The sequence below is a fragment of the Botryllus schlosseri genome, chromosome 13 (assembly GCF_051294905.1).
Source record: "Botryllus schlosseri isolate E-star chromosome 13, Bs_hap1, whole genome shotgun sequence".
Lineage (NCBI taxonomy): Eukaryota > Metazoa > Chordata > Ascidiacea > Stolidobranchia > Styelidae > Botryllus > Botryllus schlosseri.
This window is the reverse complement of record NC_137248.1, coordinates 9,425,333-9,448,070: the sequence shown is the minus strand read 5'-3', so window position 1 is coordinate 9,448,070 and position 22,738 is coordinate 9,425,333. Positions and strand designations below refer to the sequence as shown.

Sequence of the window (22,738 nt, the reverse complement as noted above, 5' to 3'; positions counted from 1 at the left end):
AACAGAATCTACTCGCGTACTACCTTCGCGTACCACTAGTGGTACGCGTACCACAGGTTGGGAACCACTGGTGTAAAAGAATATAACTGTAAATGCCCCATCCAATCGCACAGCACACTTTGTAAAGAACAACGTAAGAACCTAACGGGTCAAAGGTGGATGAATGGGTTGATTTTTCGAAATTGCCATATATTTTCCACGACCTGTAAGAGACTAAAAATCAACGCATTCATCATCCTGATTGGTGTTGCATTTTTTTCAAATCAACTCAAATAATTAGACTGTAAACGCCGGAAAATTTCCATATCAAAAATATAACATTGTCTGAGAGGTTAGGCAACAGCAAAAGTATGGAAAAAGTAAGAAATATGGTATGGAAGAATGTTGCTAGGTCATGGGAAATCGTAAGTATGGTATGGAGCGATTCAGGTGGGTATAGAGTATGGAAATTTCCCATTCCCTACCATGTCCTGTTGAAAAGACCATTGAATGAAGTTTCCAGTATTACATTTAAGTTGCATTTGTCGCAATTAGATTTATGGAGAATTTTAGTTTTTGAAATTTCACCGGTTCGCAAGATTTGTTTTGAAGTTTTACCGGTCAGCGTAGGGTTGTAACCAAGTCCCACGGCATCGAATCACAATTCCATCTCAGTTTTATAGTTTTGACTCGAGTCAAGTCGAGTCATTTTCAATTCACCATCGAGTCAAGTCCGAGTCCAAGTCGGCGAAAATAGGGTCGAGTCCGAGTCACGGTATTATGACTCGAGTCGAGTCCAAGTCATTGTGTTGACTGCTCAGATTCATGTTAATGTCTTGTTGAACCCACCTTTTATAAATCTGTTTGGTGCTATCGAATGGTTCGCATTTACGATATACTAATTTTCCTCACGTTTAGCGGTTTCTTGTCGCATTTTCAAGTACCAGTACCAATAGATGAAATCCCAATGGTGCGATCACTTTACTATTCTTCGAAATTACAATGAAATGTCGGCTTTGGCGGTCTGCGTCTCGAGTCATGCCCAAAGACTCCAGTCCAAGTCGAGTCAATACAGAAATTTACTCGAGTCGAGTCATTTCCGTATTTTGAGAAAATGACTAGAGTCAAGTCGAGTCATCAGAAAATCGTGACTCGAGTCATTACAACCCTGGGTCAGCGAGACCAAAAACGTTGAGAGCCACTGTTTTAAGCCGTCCTAAAGTACAATAATACGCTGTAGTAAGTGTCTATCAAGGATAATTTACAGATGTACGATCTCCAAGATTCAACCACGAATTAAGATAAAGTTGCGCAGAAGCAGTGTCAAACAATCTTAATGGTGTGTTTTATATAACATCAATTCAGCCACAAAAAACGTCGTTAGTCGAGGGGGTCGCAAGACAAAATATCGTTACTCGAGGCCCGAGGGATGCGTTTTGAAACAATCACCACGATCACAAAATATTGAATCGACAAATCGAGAATTACATTCGAACGCCTGCTTCTTAGGTGTGCTTCACCACCTGATACGGGAAGCCACAAAATGTACTCCAATGTGCCAAATATTCATCTTTCGATGGTTCCCTACACATACGGTACTATTAATCAGTCTTTTACTTTATCCGCACACGAAACCAGAGCAAGAGAATGTAAAATGTATTTTCTTATCAAAAAATCAAATCGCTTGCAATTGCAATCCTTTTCATGCTGGATCGCTCACCATAGGGACACTCCAAACGATAGCAGTAATAGAGCACAAAACAGTGTTTTATCTTGTCCAATCATGTCTCAGTCACAATGTGTGATAATCATACTTGGACGCAACAGTAGAAATGACAATAGCAACACAACAGTTTTACAATAGAAAATGATCGAGTCAGTGCTACAAAATTTTCAGAGACAGTGGAAAAATCACCGTATGTTAGTATGATATTGCATGTTATTCAGGCAAATGCGAAACAGTCTGGTATACCAATGCAGGTGTCCCGGGAGAGATAGCGAGCAAGAGCAAATGCTCTCCTCCTTCTTAAACCGTAAATATGGTCGCACGGAATTATCCCCGCGTCAATACAATACAAGCACTGCTCAATTGTGATTTCGGCTTACGATACGACTCGGAGAACACCGACGACCTGCTATCGTGAAACAACGGGCAAGAAATAAGCCAAAATACTATATAACAGAGTGACGGAGCTGCACCAGTCAGCATATCTTTAAACCTGGCAAGTCTTGTGCAATAATATCAGACACAATACAAATTGCTGGGTGTAAGGGCTAGATGAGTTGCAGTGCGTTCATAGCCGACACTACCGTAACATACCAAGACATATGCTAACAATTAGAGGCGACTGATATGGAAGCAGCGCTCTCGATGAATTGCAAGAAAAGAAGTAGAAAAATCACTGAATGCATCTCCGAAGCGTGTGAGTAGAAGCGTTAGTATTACGAGTACTTCTAATGGTGTAACAGGAAAAAGATATTATATAAGTAAAATAATTTGTACACTGTTACATATTGCTAACTGAAATGACGATGTCAACATAACGCAGCATGGTCTCGCTACGGTGGATGCGAATCAAAGAAAATGTCTTTTGTTCGTAAACCGAAACTCTGTAATAGGATTGCAACAATTTTCGACTGCCTCGAAGAAAGGTCCCAGTATCTACCGGTGTTCGCCACGCGGGCAGGTTAGCGTTTGTGTTTAGTTTGTTATCAGCACCTTAAAGCGGAATGCCAAGCGAGCGGAAACGAAGGGTCAAAATCGCTACATCTTTCTGTACGATTGTGGTTGTTAGTCAAAAATAAAACGAAGTAACAAACAATGGGAATTGCACATCGCCGATTCTCTCACGAAGTCGGGGCGGAAACGTCTTTGGGTGGTTGCTGCGCGGCGTGCGTTGTAGACACGGAAGTCATTTTGAAGGAGAGTTGAGTGGCCACAGTGTTTACCCTGCTGGCTGGGATGGGCTGTCCCAGAGCCGCGGCGATGGGGCGCACGGGCACGCCGCCCAGAGTCATCTGCCCGTTGACCACGGTCGGGAATTGGAAAACGGTCCGGCTGGCGTGCGGCGACTTGGCCTCAGCGCCGGAGATAGGCACGAACGGGAACTTGGCTTCTTCGCCGTCTTGCGCCGACATCGGGCTTAGCGTGCTCCAGAAAGTAATGCTCGGAATCACCTTGAAGGAGAAAACTTGCCATTAGAACGAGGATACGAAATAAGGCGCACCCGTGGACAGAATTCGTGATAGGCAACTGTGTTGGGGGTATGGACAGACGTGGTCGTTGGTCAGTTACGAATCGAGGTGGTCAGTAACGAAATACTTCTTTTTCAAAGACTCAAAGTAAGTTTTACCTACTTGCACCACACTCTAAATTTAAGGCGTGCAGTTAGACACCAAACGTCAACATATTTTATGTGTTCCCAACATTCTGTGTAACAATGCATAATGTGGTGTCTAATTATTCTAAATTATAGATGTCGGGGTGCATCGGTACACACAATATTGGCTAACACATAACGTATGTTTAAATGTGGTGTCTAACTTCACGCCTTACAGTGCACTTAGTAAAGTGGTTTTGATTTTAGACCACTTGTACTCAACAGTTTCGGTAAAACGATAGGCCTAGAATAATCATCCTTTTTATTTACAAGGAAATCGCTACTTATACCTGTATCGCGTTACTTGCACATCCGCACTGACAAGTGGTTACGATTTTGCATTACATCCACTCCTGCATAACAGTGGTTGGGCTTGCAATATCAATGACATAACACCAGATAGCGTTTAGACCGGTGGTTCACAAAGTGGGCGCTAGCGGCCGCCTGGGGATGCTAGCTACATATTGGCGATTGGGTGGTGCTGAGAGAAGGGGGCGCTGAGAGTAAACGTGGGCGCCATGGACTATGTGAAACTGTTTGGGAAAATCCGTTAACTATTACCTTTCACTGTGAACCAATGTCAGATTTATGATCACGTCGTACAAGATACATTTAATCGAAAATCGTTACGAACGCTACACGCACATGTTCTTTGTCATGCAATATTGAGTTGTCTTAATGACCATACAGATACAATCAATCAATCAACGAATAGACTATTATCTTTCAGTGACAACTATGAGCACACATTCGAACGCATGCACAAGGCATTCGTACGATTGCACAGTGCACACTTACAAGACGATGAAGTTATAGACGCATATCGCACCAAAGCGAAGTACGGCGATATGGAAGAGGAATGGCCGTGTACGATTGTATTCACTGATTATGTCTATCCTAGAATTTGTACAAAATGTGACTCTTACATAGCGTGCATAACGTATATTGCGTTACCAATAAAGTCTGCACGCCAATATGGTGACTTTGCAATGAACTAAACAACTTTTTTCGGGAGTAAGGGGGTGGGCGAGTGCGCTCGATACCTGATTTGTTTCCCAGAGGGCGTTGTTTGAAAAAAGCAACGTGAAATAACTCGCCTGTTTATAATCATTTTTTATACATTTCGAATAAAGTTGCGTTTTTCGCAAATTTGTTGGATCGCAACAAAATCATTGAATCTCGAGTTGGTACGCGCTAAGAAAAAGGTTAAGAACCATTGGCTTAAACACAGTAAAAACTCACCATCGGAGACGGCGTCATCGCTGAACTACCTCCGAAAAACGTCCCAGACGCGTCTGTCGGCGTTTTACGCGACACCGCGTCCGGCGTGTTGATAGTCTTCATGTCCGGAAACAGCGACGCGTTCCCAAGAAGCCCACCACGTAGCCTAGGCCATCCCGCCTCCTCTCCGCTCTGCTTAGCGCCGCTGAGATCGATTGGGCTCGGCTTCCTGTCCTGAGACTTCTTCCCCGAAGCTCCAAAACGTGTCCCATCAGCTTCCCCAGACCGCTCAGTCGCGTCCGAATCGTCCCGCGAGACCCGGCTAACCAGTTTCGGTGTCGGAGAGCTTTCGCGGGACCCCGCGGACTTGGGCGAGGAGGCGGAAGACGATTTCGGGGAGGTACTGAGATTGAGAGGCTTTTCGCCCGTGATTTGAGGGATCTGCAGGGGCAGAACTTTGTTCAGCTCTTGGCAACGCGGCAGGCCGAATTCTTTGAAGAAATCTTCGGTTTGAAGAAGCATTTGCTCAGTTTCGAGCGTTTTGGGGCTAGATTTGGAATTGAGGTCGTTAGGTGTCGCGGTATCGAAAAGCTTTGGAGAAGTGGAGGGAGGGTCGCCAGTGTTAGAGGCAGGAGCAAAAGGTTTCCCTAAAAGAAATGCGGATTTCACCATCATCATAGCGGCAGTTGCCGCTGCGGCCGCTTTCGCATCATTTATGCCTTTGCACAGCGCGTTTTCAAATACACTAGACGGGACTGGCATTGCGGATGAAGTACTAGGTCCTTTACCGATACCGCTATCACTTCTACGCTGCGTACTATCGCCAGACAGAGGCGACCGCGAATATGAGTTTTCGGAAGACGCCTTTCTTCGGCGAATGGGTGGAGAAACGTCTCTTTGCCGCATCGTGGCGCTGTTTCGCGCCATTTCCGCAGCGCTCGCGGTTGGCCGGTGTAGCTGTATGCTGGGCGCTGCACTGTGATAGATATGCGGGTGGAAGCCTGAAGACTGGATTACCGATTCGGGGTAAGATCTGGGCGGGTCGTCGGGCGACCTGGAGCGTTTGCGGCGTGTTTTTTGATCGTCTGCTACGTTACCCCACGTCCGTTCGGGGGATAAAGACTGGTTATCGGTGGAAGAACCGTAACTGTGCGAGTCTAAAGGTTTCGGGGCGTTGGTTTTTGCTACGCGAGACAGAAAAGCGTCTTTCAACGCTTTATTGTTGTAATTTATGAGTTCTTCGGTGGTTTTCCTTCGTTCTTCTTCACTGGTAGAGGCGCGGTGCAGTTTGGCGTTGTTGCGCCCGTAGTAAAGGTGCTGCGGATGCGTCTCGTCGTCGTACTCTCGCTTCACGAACACATTCTGTGATTCCTTCCGCGAGCATGAGTCTGACTTGTTTCGGACGCGGTCCGGAGACTCCGGCAAATGCGGGTTTTTCCCGTTGCGGTACTTTTGTTGGTTCGGCAGATGCAGCCTTTCGGCGGGCTTGCCGTAAGCGTGATTGGTGTTATGGTTTTTCCAGCCGTTGCTGGCGGCTTCCGGGCTGCGCGGGGAGTAGGACCTTTTCGGGCTTGACTTGGCTTCATCTGAAAAACGTAACGAGTTCGTTAACGTGATTTCGCACCATTGTTGAAATGCAATGGCAAATTATTACTGATAATACGTTGTACCGAATCACATTCATCCGCGAATACACACGCCACTCGCGTCTCCGTACTGTAGGTCAATAACGATGGACAATTTTAGAGTGTTCACTGTACACTCAGTAGGTTTTGCACTACTCACTAAAGCGGTTATGTATTTACACTAGTTCCACTTCTACTTCACGATTGTTCGACAAGACTTCTTACTTTTCATGTACTTGGACTTCTACTTGAGTAGTAAAGATGACTAATTTGATCACGTCTGCTCAGTACAGTAAATAGACTTCAGACCATCTGTGTACATTTGAGCGAGTCAACGGCAACATAGGCAGCACAAATACGACCGACTTTCCACATACCATCGCCGTTCCACTGCATGTTTTTGTACGAGTTTGCCGCGGCGGCTGCGGCCTGCTGCATCTCCGCCCAAAACGCGACCGCCGACCTGGCCGCCTGCTCCTCTTTCGACAGGCTTTCCAACGCCAACGGGTTGATATAGTTCATCATCGCCGCGTATTCAGACCTCCGCCTCGCCGCGTCGTCCTCGTCCTGTCTGTTAGGCCGCGAGTTCTGCGAGTACTGTCCAAGGTAGCTCGCGTCTCGCTTGCTCAGCGCGGGCGGACTGCGCGCGGCTACTTGTTGCTGTTGCTGGTGAAGCTGCTGCTGTAGGAACCGCCACATTCGCTCATCGGTCACGGGCGGGTTTTTGAATGCTTCGGATTTGTCTGACTCGGACGGCAGCAGAGCGTTGGGCGACTGGCGGCCTTCGTCTGCGCTCTCAGACGATCCGTGAGTCATGCGTTCCATCTTAACCCTGAAGGGTATCTTTGTCTCTGTCTTTATGATCTCGGGAAACGACACGAACTTGTAGACGAATTTCTGCCCGTTCACTTTCCTGATGATGTTCTGCGAGGAAAGTGAAAAACTTCTTTAAGAAATCCGAAATTTTTCATACTTTCAAACTGTCACTACTCAGAGACTACTTCGAGTAGATACTTATTCGAAAAAGAGTTGTGTGCATTTGGTTCCTTTGAAATGAGAACAAAACGAAGTCTATACGAATGCAACTTCACACCAGGGTTAGACCTGTTATAATATAACACAGTCTGCTATACACTATTTCCCAATGTTATTTTATCCCAGGTCAACTTCCTTGACACATAGCATCCGCGACGCTTATAAAACGATACTCCACTTGCGGAGACGTATCATTGTAGTTTCCTCTCACATAGGACTCGGATTGGATTGAGATTATCCCGGATATTCCAGGAAGGCCAGCGACGCGTCCAACTCGCGATTATTACTATAACGTGGTCGAATCAATAATGAAAATAGCGCTTCTGGCGTGGCGTTAATTCCGAAACGACACTAAAGCGTCCAGCGTAATTACACGGGACATGCGGCGCTTCCTCAAAGGATCCATTTCGATCATAAAATTCAACTGTAGGACAGCATAAAGAATATTCTGTAGCGCAAATGACCAGATGAAAACTGTGGTGAGAGGGCCGTTACGGAATTTATCCATTTGACTAATTCGCAAACTGCGATTCAATTACGCGCGCGCGTCGATTAATTGGACTAATTACCGCGGTGGAAGGATGCGCTTTCTTCCGCAACTCCCCTAAAAAGCGTCGGACGCGACGGGCGGAAATTGCGTTAAAATAGCCGTGAGCGCAAAAACCAAGCGGATCGACCTCGTAATGGGTCGGGATAATAGCTCAATGTCTCTGCCGAATACGGCGCGGGGATTAACTGACTCAGGGAAACCGCGACTGGAGTTATTAGCCGCGCGTTGCGGAAATATCAGCGACGCCGATATGACCAATCGTAGTCGGCACGGTGCGGTGATTTTCGTAATTAAAACAGGAGCGTTTCGTTACTTATGCGAGGGTCGGGTTTCGCCCCGAAACTGGGACACAGTGTTTGACAGTGGAAAATCAGTTCGTTAGTAATCGGAAACGTGTGTTCGAGTTGTTTTACGCGTCGCGCGAGCACCGCATTGAAACGCGCTGAACAAAAGAAGGTGACTGTATGGTAAGTTATTTCCCGGGTGACCCCGGCTGACACGGCTTTCTTGCGCGATCGCGCGGTGTCGCAGACGCTTTTTATAAGCCGGTAAAAGGAAGGGTTTTCGCTGTTCCGTCGCGGTGGTCGACAGGAAACCGGAGGTAGGCAGCCGATCCGTGCGGAAAATAAATACTCGCCCGTCTGACGCGCGATGAGAAATGGCGGCAAAACACGGAAAGGCGCGCTGAATCCAGACTGTCGCTACTCTTGGGGCCAGACAAACTACTTGATTTTCAAAATGCAAAATCACAACGAAAGCTAGAACTACTCACTTTTAAAAACTCTCAACTAGAACTAACGACCTTTGAAAATCCGCAACTAATCAACATAAATACAGCTAACTATAGATTCAATTCCGACGAATCGGCATTTCAAATGGACGGGGTTTTGAATTTGAAATGGGAGGAGTTTAGAACCTTCAAATCCCATCCCTTGGCGACGCCACCCTTATCAGTGATTACTGATGACCCCGAGCTGGCAATGGTTGTAAGAACACCACACAACAGAACACCGGTATCATAATTCACGCCAAACGCCGACACGTTTCATTTGTTGTTAGGCTACTAATTTGCGTAATAGTAATAATAATGCGTAGCTAGATCTAGAACTGCTAAAAAACAGTAGATTGTTGATCAACTAACTATAGATCGGCAGTTTGTACTTGTCTTCTTAGAATGCGGTAACTACCGTATAATCTTTGCTAGTCTTATATCGAGTCGTCTTGAACTAAAACAGAAATTAATGTCACTGTCACCACACGATACAACCCTCGGTCAAGTTCAAGTCGTTGAGACAAATCAAATGTATATAATTTTGTGGTTGCCATCTCGCTTAGGCAAGATACATGCTCATTCAAGTGTTGAACTCTTGCCACCGCTGGTCGTGGCTAGGGTTGACAACATCCGAGTATTTCGTCGTAGTGGTAGTAAAGTGACGTATATCGATTTTACAGATTTTGAGAAAACTAACTTTATGTAAAGTTTTCATTCTCGTTCGGACATAGCTTGGCCGTGATTAACTTTGAAACAGGTAGACAAACATAAACATCACCAGGATATGGCCAAAAACGTATGAAAATTAAACAAAAATTTGATTTTCTATCAATTTTAAAAATGGGTCTCGAAGGTTAGAATGCGTATCTTTGTGCGGACACAATAAAAATGTGTCGCATCATACGAAAAAAAATTCCAAGTTACAGACCATTACTATTTCGTGGCACTTTATCACTACTTGGCAGAAACTATACCTTCCGTGAATATTCGTAGCCTTGAGCGACACGATTTTTCGATGCTGCGATACAGCTAACAGAGGTTTCGAGGCTCCAACGGCGAAAATGAAGTATAGAAACTATATTTGTCGGTGATAAAATATCAATCTTCGTGTGAAGGCGTATATTTCCGTTACTTGAAGAAAAACGATACACGACTCGGATACGAGAACACGATTCCTCGGCCATACTCGGAAAGCGCTACACTGCCTGTTCATTACGGACGTTGGTGAGTTTACGCGATCACTGCTTTATTCAAATACCTTCCGTAGAAAAATCGCGCTAATTTGAAACAAGACTAGCTCATGTGTCGCGCAAAAAGCCGAATTCCGCGAATCGCGCGCGCACTCGCATGCAAATCCGCCTCCACGGATATCCTCACTTGCCAACTCTTAATTAAATAGACTCATTCCGGTTTGAGGGCCATATCCTGGAAGAATCCAGGCCAATTTTATCCGCCGCTATGCAAACTGTGGGCTTTATTGCCAGCTTGAAATAAGCATCACTGGATATCCGACAGCGTATCTCTGTTTCTGATAGGATGTGGCGCATGCGATCAATGCCCAGATGCCACGCTCGTTTTGCTAATGTAAGTAAGCGAGGGCCACGGAAACATGGTTTATTGCTGTATTCCGCCCGCATAGTAAGGCTTTGCGATACCAATAACGGCCTCCGATTTGAAGAAAGCATTACAATGCGCCACAAGGATCCGGTAAACCCTCTGTCGCTTACAGAAAGCAAACCGACAATTATTTCTCATCCGCTCAGCACTATAACGAATAGGCAGCATTTCGCGGTACCCGTGCTATGTTGGATTATAACGTAATTCACATTTAATGGGTGATGACCAGGCCGTGTTATTTTTGGCATATGCCAAAACTGCCAAAAATAACTTATTTTTGGCATTTTTCGATTTTTATTTTTGGCAGTTTTGGCATCGTCCTCTAAATAGATAGTTTCAGCCTCGAATTAGTCACAAAAACGCTTTATTTGGGCTAGTTTGTCAAAAGACACCACAAAATGTGCAGCATCCACGTATAATCAGCGCCAACAAACAATAATTAGAAGAAAAAAACCTAACGATTTCATAGGTTAATAATATCAAACGAAACCGCAAAATGTGCAGTATCCATCGGAATCGGTGCCAATAAGCAAAAAAGAAAGAAAAGCCTAACAAACACGCTCAACAGCTGATTGTTACAGCTGTTGAATAGACTTAAATCGTTTGCACTGTAACAGTGCTTCCAAACTCAGGCCAGCTAAGTTTCTCCTAAATTCATTTCTCGCCTAGCGAATCTGGGAAATATCGGCTTCAACAGTAGCCGTTGAGGGAAATAATGTTGGCAGTCATCAACAAAAGGTTCTCAGAGCTTCAAAATCTTTGGAGGGCCGAGTCGGCTTCCATGCATCATGAAAAGAGATCACTTCGCCAGTGCAATCGATCTCATCGCGGAAAGGATTTTCTTCCCGATCCTTTTCCAGGAGTTTCCTGTGTTGTCTCTCAACACATTCTATTTAGTAGCCCGACTATCATTTCTCCTTCAGTCTACCGATACGGAGGACTTTTGTCACTTCAGGTGGCTTTAATAGTACCAACTCGCATGGAAAAGTTCTGGGAAGGTTAGCTTGTTTAAGAACATTGACGCAACAAGACTGTCTGGCAAAACGAGACTATGCAGCTCAGAAATAGCCAGACAGTTTGTTGCGTCACAATGTTCAACTCGATCACAATGCAAAAATCGTGGTTGATTTTGGGGGTTCCAGTTCTATGAGCAGAATATAATTTATATTTTAATAATCAGTACTGCGGCAGCTTCTCATTGATACCCGTTTTATCAAATTTAGCGCTCGACAAGCCGGTAAAAAATGGTCTTATAATTGCCTTTGGACAAATGGAAAGTATGACGTAAAACCAAATGCAGTCAGCCGTTCAATCTCGCTGTGCCCACACCATTTAGGACACCATGCTTTCACCCCTAATGGGTGGGCTTGACCCAGATTAAGAAACCTGCCTTTCAAAAACGCTCTTCTCGGTTGTAACGCGGTCCTGTTAACACAACACCATGAACGAAATACACTATTTGGCAGGCCGTGTTATTTTTGGCATATGCCAAAAATTGCTTATTTTTGGCATTTTCAAATTTTTATTTTTGGCAGTTTTGGCATCTGGCTCCTGAAATGCCAAAAATAACACGGCCTGGTGATGACTACGAAACCCTAGTGCGCGTAGTCCACGTATTATTATGCGCGTAGTCCACGTATTATTATGCGCGTAGGGAATTACCCAGAGCGCGTAAATTTGGCATTAAACAAACTCGAAAACCAGACTTTGGTAAACATCACCGATAATTTGCAGCGTATATATATGACGGTTTGTAGCGTGGTAGTTACGCCGAGAAGGGTAATCAGAACATTGCTGTAAGGGCGATCAAAATATATTTCAACAACCAAATGCACGACGAAGCCCGTATTTCGTCGTTACTGCACAAAATTATGACGTCATATTCAATTCGCCAATCCTACAACTTGGGGTGCCACCCCCATGCTTACACCATTAAATTTCGGGATTCTTTTTCGGACACGTATGAAATTCGCTATTGATCATGCGTAATATACGTAAAAGCCTCAGCGTCGACACTATGCTAGAATATACATTATACAATCAGCGGACGTGTGAAATTGCCTGCCGCTGCATTTTGGCGGAAGCCGCGAATAAGCATATTATACTCCGACCTAGGATTGATTAGGTAGCAGAACAGTAACCAGCGTACACATCCGGTTCTACATCCACAATTGAAATGCCATCGCGCGTTTACGGCAAAGGCTACGACAAAGGCTACAACAAGCCGGACTTCGCCGCGCGTCAATAATAAGGCATTATTTGACACCTTTAAAAAGCAGACCGTTTATTCGAAGGACGGTAAACAAAATTTATGTCGGCGAACAGCGCTATTTCCTCTAGTACGCAATAACGCGGTTTTAAGAGCGAATTTCGTGCGCGGGGTGAAAGCGAATAATTCGCGCCTGGCGACAATGCCGCGTCGCTGTGGAGTTTAACAGATAATATACGTCGGAAGCTCCAGAATAGCATCGACCAACACAATTTCAACGCATGCAAACGACCGTATGAGTCAGCCACAAAGTTTCTGCTGCACCATAGGAAGCGCGCGTAGACTCACAAGCGCCAGTCGCGCAAGGAACGGAAACTGCGACTTCCTTATTTCCTTCATAATGGCAGAGGCATATAGGGTTTGTATGCGGTGTTCCACATTTCAAATAAGCGAAACACTCACTTCTACGCGACCTTTTATTGTTCCTTTCGCGAGCGCGGGTACCGCACAGGAAGCGTAGGCCGTCACGAGGCCATTCAATTTGCCTTGGTGCAGTTTTCCACGTCCGGCAATTTTAGCCGCGGTCTGTATCAAGTTGCCGCAGCGCGCCGGCGCACCAATTTTTCCGCTACTTCGCCCGAGTCGGAACCAGCACGCGGCAGTTAAAACGGGACGCTAGATCGTCTTTCAGCGCTGCGGCAGTTGCGCTGACCGCGCTACGACTATAGTCAGGGTTGACACTTGACATACTTTCCATATTTATCAAATTTGTTCATACCGTTGACTTGCGTCCATATTTTTGTGAGTAGGTATGGCAAGAATGCCCTTCTTTCTGCACAGATGCCGTGATTATCACCAAAGTGATGACGTTTTTTAGTCGTCAGTTCCCCAAATAGGCCTCGAACAGGTGACATTAGGACTGGACAAAGGTGGTGATTATTATTTTTTGTTTTAGTAGTCAACAGTTTAAGTTTACTAATTCTGCGGCTGTCCTAAGTTTTTCATTCATGTAAATGGCAACCATGATTATTGTCATTGGTTAAACCCAACTTGTGTCGCGGAACGTTTCGTTATTAAGCCGATACATAATATTTAATATTACAGGTTACGCGGGCCCTATTCTGTCAACAGCTTTATTAGCTACCGATAGAACTGGCGAAAATAGGACAATTGTCAGATTGAATGCGGCTTTAATCCACTACAACAGTGGTTCTAAGTTCTAAGCTGGTGGTTACTGCGATACAAGTCGGCATAATTCTATACATCTGTTGCGTTGGTCGTGAAGAATACAAGAGATTCAACCGTAAACGCAGACTCTTCGAATTCGGTTCATTAGGTTGAAAACACCATTTGAGTTTGGGTCACGGCATAAAAATAAGGTTATTGAACCAACTCGCCAGGCTAAAAAATGGAGAGGTTGAAGAAATGTTTGTGCCGCAACAAAAATACTTTGGAAATGCACGCTTGATACAGTATATAATCGCGACCAAACGCTTAGATGAGGCCTGGGAACTTTAGAATCAGAGGTTATATTGCAGTGCGCAACTTGGCGTCGCCGTCTAAGACTTGTTACTGTAATAGCGACTAGAGTGACAACGCGACATTGCATAATTGTTGTACTATGACATATGACAATATTCTACATTTTCTGTCTTGGCGGATTATTACATGGAAATATTTCTTACAAATGTTCTGGACACTATACCAGGGTATTTTTGTTCATTTGCTCAAATCTCAGCATTGCTTCGCCGGCAGGATGAAATCGTTCGGCGAGCCAGATCCAGCCTGCGAGCCGTACGTTTGACGTTCCCGGCGTTAAGTGATCGCAATTAATGTTTCGATCGATAACTTTTAATGAGTCGGCGTGGTGAGATGCTAATGTCGGACTTGAAAATGATCGCGTTCTGGAGACGGGGGATGCGGGTTATTATCGCGTGCTAAGTGGTATTTCCGATGAGATGCTATGTGGAGCTGTGGCGGAAATCGGTTTGGGAGTTCTGATTTACAACTTTTGGACCTATAGTGGTGTTGTCAGATTTTGATCGCGAAACGCATTTCCAAATTACCCTCTCGCATTTACACCAGAGGTGCGGCTTTCCGAAAATTAGCTGAGACAAAACATACACCCACCCGGGATATCGCACGGAATACAGAAAGTCTACAATGACAGTGACGCCAATGACAACTGCTGAGGAAGTCATGTATCAACATGTACGGATTTGATTTAGGATTGATGTTCCATTTCGGTTGGTCTTTAACTCGATTGGATATTAGCAGTGGTGGTATTAGTAATGTAAACTTTATGGTAATGTTATTTCTTCACGGCCTCGAAAAAAAACGGAAAAATTCAACTCTATTTCAACTCTTTTTGGGGTACGCCTACATACAATTTCGCTGGTTCGACCATGAAGTGGATAGTAGACAGCGATCCAACTAAAGTCGTGGTAGAAGTAACGCTTCGATTTCCAAGATTGCAATATCGTCGTTCGTAACTAACGCGAAACTACCAATGATACTACCAGTAGGTGCAATCTCAAAATATATACGTATTTATTTAGCGTGATACGGGGGGCTATTTGGCGCGGTTTTTATGACAATTTCGCTAATAAGTAGTTTTGCTGTTCAACTGGCGAAGTCGAAGTGGAACTAGTCTGTAAACAACCCCTTGAGTAAGTGTTGCCAGTAGGAAAAACCTGCTTGAGTGCTCCAAATGAGCAGAGGTACTTCGTTACTGACCAAATCTCACCTTGGCCGACAAACGGTCCAATTTCCAATATAGGGAAGTTATTAACGCTCACCTTATCGTAATAATACCGGAGCGCGCGGCTGAGCTTGTCGTAATTCATGTTCGTCTTATTCTTCCGCAGTCCCCACATCCGGGCCACTTCTTCGGAATTGTGCAGCTTAAATTCGCCGTCGTTCGACGTCCAGCTGATCAGGTGACTGTTGTTACCGTCCATGAGCAGCTCCAGCAAGAACTGCCAGAGGGTGACATTCATGTCGAGCACTGAAAACGCAAGATGACCGTTAAGGTTTTTGTTGCGAATGAAAACTTCTGCGATTGAAAGTTATGAACGTCCAACAATCAAGTCTATAACATAGCGAACCCCGGATTTCGTGCTTCGCACAGAACTATTGTTTAGAAGGCCTAGATCAGGAGGTTTTCGGCCGTTTTTTCTCACGATCCACTAAATTAGTAAAAAATGGCGTCGGTCCATTGAATATCAGTGAAAAACACCAGCTTCCAACAACGATACAAATTAATCGAATGAGAATTCCCTAAAATCTAATGAGAAGGTTGCTGCTGGACTTGATAAAATATGATAAAATGAACATTATTCAAAATAATATATTCTACGTCCTAATGGAAACAGCGTCATGGCCCATAGGTTGAAAACCCTTGGCCTACATCAAAAGACCGGAACTTTTATGTTCCGAGCTGAATCGAATTCCTGGGTTTAGATTGTCATTTTAAAATATTTATTTCGGACTAGAAATTTCTATTTTAGGTTCAAAGAGTCTGCGCGCATGGCGGCCGTTGTGGCGTAACAGAGTTTTTAAAAACCGCGAGTTAATTGTCCTTGGTTTTGAGGGCAGAAATCTGGAATTCCAGAACTTTCGCGCAATTTAAATTACCGGAATTAACAAGAAGCTTAATTTCATATTAAACATCGATTCCAGACATTCCGAGTCGGAGTATATTGGAAGGATATCCGGCAGATTCATAATTTCTGCGTCGCAATTATGTCAATACTGAATTGCAGTATTAACACTATATATGAGCAAACGAGATTCTCTTCAAAATATTCCAAAAGCAGCTGAGATATTTCCATAAGACATGCACAATCCGCTATTGCAATGGGCGGCAGCTTTCACCATCTGCAATCAGATGTAAGTATTGATCACGTGATCAGAAGTCAGGGCGCGGAAACTATAAAATGGCGTCATAACACGGACTTCTGAATAGCTAGTGCACGTGAGTCAATATCCATACCAGGTTAGTGAATGGGATTTTAAATTAAGCCCAGAGAGTCAGAGGTACGACAGTTAAAGTATCACTTATCGCGTCGCGCGGCCTAAATTCGGTGTTTGTTGATTCCATTTCACGTAACGGATGTCGAAGCGGTTTCCTAGCCTTCTTTATCGTCGGAGTCTATGAGCATTGAGCATTGAGCAATCGCTTCGTCGGCCTTCTAAATTACCACGCCCAGATCATTCGGCATGGTATAGCAAAACTATTGCTTCTCGGTTACGGTATAGTTTTAGCACCGGATTCACCGTACGCTTTAGAAGGGCATTTGAGACCGTAACGAGTATTCCAAAGGGTAAAACGCATACAATATAACTTCCGGTTTATTGCGTTATCCCGTTGGTATTTCCGCTATCGTCTCAATCGCCCGAGCGATAACGCTTGCGACAGCTTGTAGTAGCTCAAGCATTCATTCATTTTCGCTAATATTACCGCTTCAGTCGCAATGCACCCATATAACACAAAGCCGTGCGACAAGTTGTAAGAATCGCCATCATAGCCCTTAAATACGCACCGCCGGGTCAACGTAACAAATATTGGCTTCCACTTACATGATGATGAGTCAGGCCGATGCACCACAACTTGTTACTACAGCGGACTCGCCCCCAAGGCTCTAATTGGCTCCTGGGGAATTTCGCGGCACTTGGCAGGGAAATCGGCAAATTATTATCTAGACTTCAGTGCGGATTACCGTACATTTTCGGTCCGAACAACGCGCGCTCGGTTAACGCGATACCATGATGACGAAAAGTCGCGGAATAGAAAACACACCAAGCAAACATTCATTACAACCAATCTGGACAGTTACAAGCCTACAACCGGAAACAACAATATTGCCATACAGGAAGATGCCTATTTTCGACACGAAGTCGGTTCCTATAGGACAAAGGCGTACAACGCCCGAAAATTCTTTGTATTGAATCGACTCGACATAAATAACCGGGATATCCACGGATCGCCTGTAACAGTGTTGGTTTTCTGACTTATGACCGACTCTGTATCTGTTTTTGGTATTGGCGTAAGCCCGGCCGCTTCCATCGCAGATTTCAGACGTAAGTGCTATCGAAACATCAGGCACACACATCCGGGTTCCGGAAATGCCGATTCCTTTACGTACACTGAAGCCTGTCGCGTCAAGTCACTACAAGCTCTTGACAAAACCAGACCTTTCGGAATTACGGCCACGAATTCGGCTTTATTGGACGCTTGATAAGTATTTAAAGAGAATCGGGTACAGTGCGTTGCACGTTTGCGCAGGTATGTCGTATATACGGAGCGCGTGAATACCGTAACACTTTCCTCACGTGACTTTAACACTGACGCAGTGCGAAACACTTTGTTAACACATTGAAACAGCGAGATACTTTCGCAAACACCTCACTAAGTGCATTAATGACGCATTGCGTAAGACAGCCCTGCATTGCATACCTCTGGGTAGTTGCGACACGACGTGGTGAGGGATATGGTCGTCCAGTCGCATCATCTTATCAGGCGGGGATCCGTTCATGTCGTAGTCGTCCATATTATCCAACGACAAATGACGATTATCTAAGAATTGATTATTGCAACGGAAATGAAAACGAAAACATAAGTTGCGTATAATGCAATGATAATCTGATTTCATTGCAGCAAAACGATGCTGGACATTTCCTGTCGCGCAAGGCGAAACACTTGAAATACCCGAAGATACCTTGCCCTAGGCGCGATTTGCTTACACACATCTACCGGTGTTTCTCAAAGACGCACTGCCGCATGCTGCTAATGCCAAATAACAATTGCCTCGGTTGCGTCTTTTTTCCTTCTCCTTTCCGGTGCTGGAGCCTTCATGCCGCGCACATATTATATACTAGGGCTCCCTTGTGCACACGCACTTCCTGTGATACCAAGCACCGCCGCCAGTATTTCTGTAGTCTTTTCAACTGCGCGCAACGCGAAAACAGACCCGGAAACTGCTTGTTATATACGATTTAGGATACGCGTCGTCATTCACAGCATTCATGTCTGCGTTAGGCGGAAATCGCGGTTGCTACTGCGCGCGTATATGAGAAAACATATCCTGATATTTTCAACTAACGGAACACCCGCCATGTAGTATCACGTGCGTGCAATTACCTGGCTTTATTATATTTCGCAAATATGGTTGGTTGCTTGGACGGCAAGAGATTAATCTCTACCTGCATGATGCAAATATTCGTAAATTACACTCGATAAACGAGTCCTTGCAGAATTACAGGATTTTTGTTTACTGATTCGCGTTACGTCATGGCAGGCTTTCTATACGTGCGATTCGAAAATCTAAATCACTGCATATGATGATGCGGAAACGACATGCGGAACTATTCATCTTCCTCGTGACCAGCTATATTGAGTTATACTTATACGCATGCCGCTCTAACTGCAACGCATCGTTGGGTGTCCTACTTCCGGGAACGGCTCTGTATCGATGAAGCCGAAACCCGGAGCAAGGTAGACTGCACAGTGCACAAATTGTCAATTTCAGGACGGTGCGACTTTCAATACAAATAATGTCGACAAACTTGTCTGTCGCAAAGGATATCCTAAATACGGGTAGCCATGCGAAGTTTAACAAAAGGTATGCTTAGCATTGGCTGAACATGAACAACAGCAAGAAGACTACCTTCAAACATAACCCGTTACAATGAGGCAACACATTTCCGGCACACTGCACTTTTCATTGAATAACAACTTTCCCAACCACCGATGACATCACGCACCGAATCACAATATTAAACGGATGTCACAATATTCAAATGGTTCATTTTGTTCGCGCAAACGCGTATGCTTTCCCATAACTAAAATCGGGGAGATCTGCCTACAGCGAGGTGTAATCCGAAGATTATCATTACAAGCAGATCATCGCTCGAGATAATTGTAGCGTTTGAAATGCAGAATGCTCTTGCATTCCTCAAGGGCGAACCGGCGATCAACATTCGCGACAGGAAATCGCAAGACAAAGCGAGGAGTGTTACGTCATACCCTACTCCGAAAAAGTTAGCATAATCTCACCGTCGGATTCCAAGTCAATCATGTAAGGCGCGAGCATTGACGATGGCATGACTGTCCGGCATTGGCAAACGCTAAGGAAAGAGCACAAACTGAACTCGTCTTGATTTAATCCCGAGCCCACAGCACACAAGACGGGAAACGAAGCAAAAAAGGCACTACTGCACGGGAAACAATTCTGTAAAGCCCATCAACGGTATAAACTGGCCTACCGGTTCTAAAAAGTGTCGCTAAAAAAGGAAATAGAATACACCGTCACGTCAAGGTCTAGTTATTCTGTCAAGGATCGCTAATGCGACCCTGGCGACTTTCGTTTTCGATTCACCAGCCACAAATTCGCGTGGATTTATGGCCAGCGCCGTTATCTCTTCTACCGGTCTGGATATACCAACAAATTATTGGTTTCATCACATAATCCCATTATAATTTGTATGAAAGACGGCAGAGTCCGCTATTCATGTTATCTTGCGAAAGTATTGTTTGCACTATGAGTGACTTAGCCGTACTATGACCCGTTGATGACCTACATCTGCGTAAATGTACACAATCGACGACCGGAATATCACAAAACGAATCGCGTCAAGGCAATACCATTCCAAAACTCCCAGTCCCACAATGACGATTTTGTATTTGTAGTAACCAGTGTCTGCGAAACGCGATCCGATTGGGACATGACCGGATCTGGTTGCCTTGTGATGTGGATTTGCGTTTCGGAGCGTGGGAAGCGGAAGCCTTTGGGATGGAAGTGAAATTATATAGCAATTCATTCGGCGCGCAATTATTCCTGCATTAGCGTTCGCGCGGTCGCCAAAGTCAATTTGACGCAGAAATGTTCGTTTCTGGTTCAACACGAGTAACGTGTAGCAACCGCATCGATTGATACACGAAAGTTGTTGATTACTCATTTAGGCGGGTTTAATCACACTGGCCTGCAAATAAGTTGTTACAACCATTGAACAAGGGCAGGCAACTACTTGATTAGCTGGTTTGTAACTTAAAATGTATATGATAGCGCCTAGTACGAGGACTGTAGTCCAGTTAAAAATATAACCGCGCCGTGTGACCAACCCAAATCAAGGACATCGATTCTGGATGAGGAGAGAGAGAGAGTCACCCAAACGAAAAATATGACAAGCTGACAGCACCAATGCTGACACAGAGGAATATGCACACACAGTATTCGGTGTTGGACATGCGTGAAGTGATCGATACGACATTAGGTTAACAAGTCTGATAACACTCGCATCAAATAAGCACACTGTCTCTACAATATCTGGTTGTACAAAGTGTTAATTAATATAGAAAGAAATATCAAGTAATATAGTAGCAAAAGAAATTTCCACAAGTGCGGTGGGTCGCACCGACGGTCCATTAAAAACCGATTATACCATGCATCGTAAAACTTTTGGCTGTAAATATTGTATCAGTTAGCGTTCCGTTCGGTTGGTATAGCGTCGAATATGATGTAACTGATAACATGGGAGCGAATACCGCACGTTGCGTTACGGTACTAATGACTCAGGAAAACGCGACAACAGGAACGAGAGAGAACCCATCCGCCCTTTCCGTAGACCAGAAACCATAAACACCGCAAATTCCGAAAATCGCTCTGGTTTTATCGCCCAAAACTAGACCTATGCCGTTATGCCGTTTACTTTATGACGTCACTTACGCTATTACCGACGGTTTGATAGGATGCTAGACTTTTCCGGAAGTAGGTCCGTACGTGCGTACTTATGAATACGATAAAACCATATCGCTTCGGCGCATAAACGGCCGATCGATAGCGCTGATTCCGCCGGTGGCTGCGAAAGCGGAAATTCTGGCTATGCTCTGACTTCTGAACCTGTCTGAATCCTAGCGTGTAATGTCTGGGAATTTCAAAGTACGCTTGTTCCGTTGCTGCCGACCTGTGGTATCCTAACGCGCGCACTCACACTTAACACCTGCCTCAAGACGGGACTGCACTGATAAACCCGCACAAAGGAAATTCGGTATTGACGCTAAAGGATTGCTAACCACCTCCGACTAATAACTTGTTTTTCCGTCGCCCGTCTTTATGCGAATGCTTTCACATCTCGATAATAAACTGATTACGCTGGTGTCAAGGTATTACTGAATCACTGTACGAGTCACACAGGCATAACACGGACATCGGACAACTCGGCATCATGTTCCGTTGACTATGTCACTCTCAAAATTAACCCACGTACTAGTAAGATTCGGAACCGAATACACGTGTCCAAATGATGCAATCGCGTATGCATAGTTACATACATACCGTTTCTATAATCCGCAGAATCCACAGAACTTCCGGTGGGAGTATCGTTTCCGGCGAAATGGCTCATTATAATGCTCCTGCGCCTTTGTTCCAAATCTTCTTTACTCTCACGCGGACTTAAGTCAGGCATAATTTCCTCGGAGTGTAAGGTCATAATAAGACCGACATTCGATAGTGCTAAATATTATGATCAATCTGAAAATACGGCGAGACTTGTTTATTGACCACGATCGAAACCTGGCGCTATCTTCCAAACATAATATCGCTTCCTTACGATACTCTACCCAACACACTGCGTCGCCTTATGAACAAAAACAAGTTGTAACGAAGACCTTCGTCCAAACGTGTTGGCGGAAGTAATTATATCGCGCGACCGACCGTACAATCGCGTAATGCCGTTGTAAACACCAGCACCTATCTCCTTGTATCGGTGCGGTAGATGGGACGATTCTACACCAGGTAATAAACAGTCATTTACGACGACTCCCGGCTTCCTGGGATAACATTATTTTACTTCACACCTTTCCCCATACAATTGCACACCCCAAACAATTTCCAACTCGTTTACGCTTCCGTCTACTGCCTAATTTTCGCTTCTCTCACGACTGAAGTTATCGTCGTTCGCTCGCCGCGCCGTATATTTCTTTTATCCCGAAGCGAGCAGCTGACGACAACCGTTTGTTTCCGCTACTCTCGCCAACGCATGCGTCAAATACGTTCGTTTCCTCTCGGTCAGACGGGAGCAAATAAAGGAATCGGTAATCGCTGACTAATCCTTGCGAGAGCCACTGCTTCCTGTTTGGCGCTGCGTTTTCGCCGCCTAAATATTATATTCTACATCGATAATGCCGTTGAAACACAGCGACTGGCGATTAGTGAAGACTACACGTGATTATCGAATGAACTGGCTTTGTCGCGTCGCCGGGCACCACGCAATCGAAGAAGTTAGTTATAGATAGCTGAAACGGAAGCGCTACATTGGTTTCTCTAATAGGATGCCCTGTGTCTGTTATTA

General features: G+C 44.8%; 1 protein-coding gene across 4 annotated transcripts; it reads right to left on the bottom strand.

Annotated features, from left to right (window-relative positions):
* Positions 1-1,619: 1,619 nt before the first annotated feature.
* LOC145454619 (uncharacterized) lies at positions 1,620-22,321 on the bottom strand. 4 transcript variants are annotated; one of them, XM_080332612.1, is made up of 6 exons: positions 21,724-22,315; positions 17,847-17,966; positions 15,187-15,395; positions 6,583-7,129; positions 4,602-6,166; positions 1,620-3,156 (listed from the first exon to the last, which is right to left on the bottom strand). In XM_080332612.1, exons 1-6 carry the CDS (start codon positions 21,875-21,877, stop codon positions 2,827-2,829), a joined length of 2,925 nt encoding a protein of 974 aa, XP_080188738.1. In that variant the 5' UTR covers positions 21,878-22,315; the 3' UTR covers positions 1,620-2,826. The 4 variants fall into 4 exon arrangements, with proteins under 4 accessions (XP_080188738.1, XP_080188739.1, XP_080188740.1 ...); XM_080332613.1 differs by lacking the exon at positions 21,724-22,315 and adding an exon at positions 19,446-21,683; XM_080332614.1 differs by lacking the exon at positions 17,847-17,966 and having other exon boundaries at positions 21,724-22,321.
* Positions 22,322-22,738: the final 417 nt, after the last annotated feature.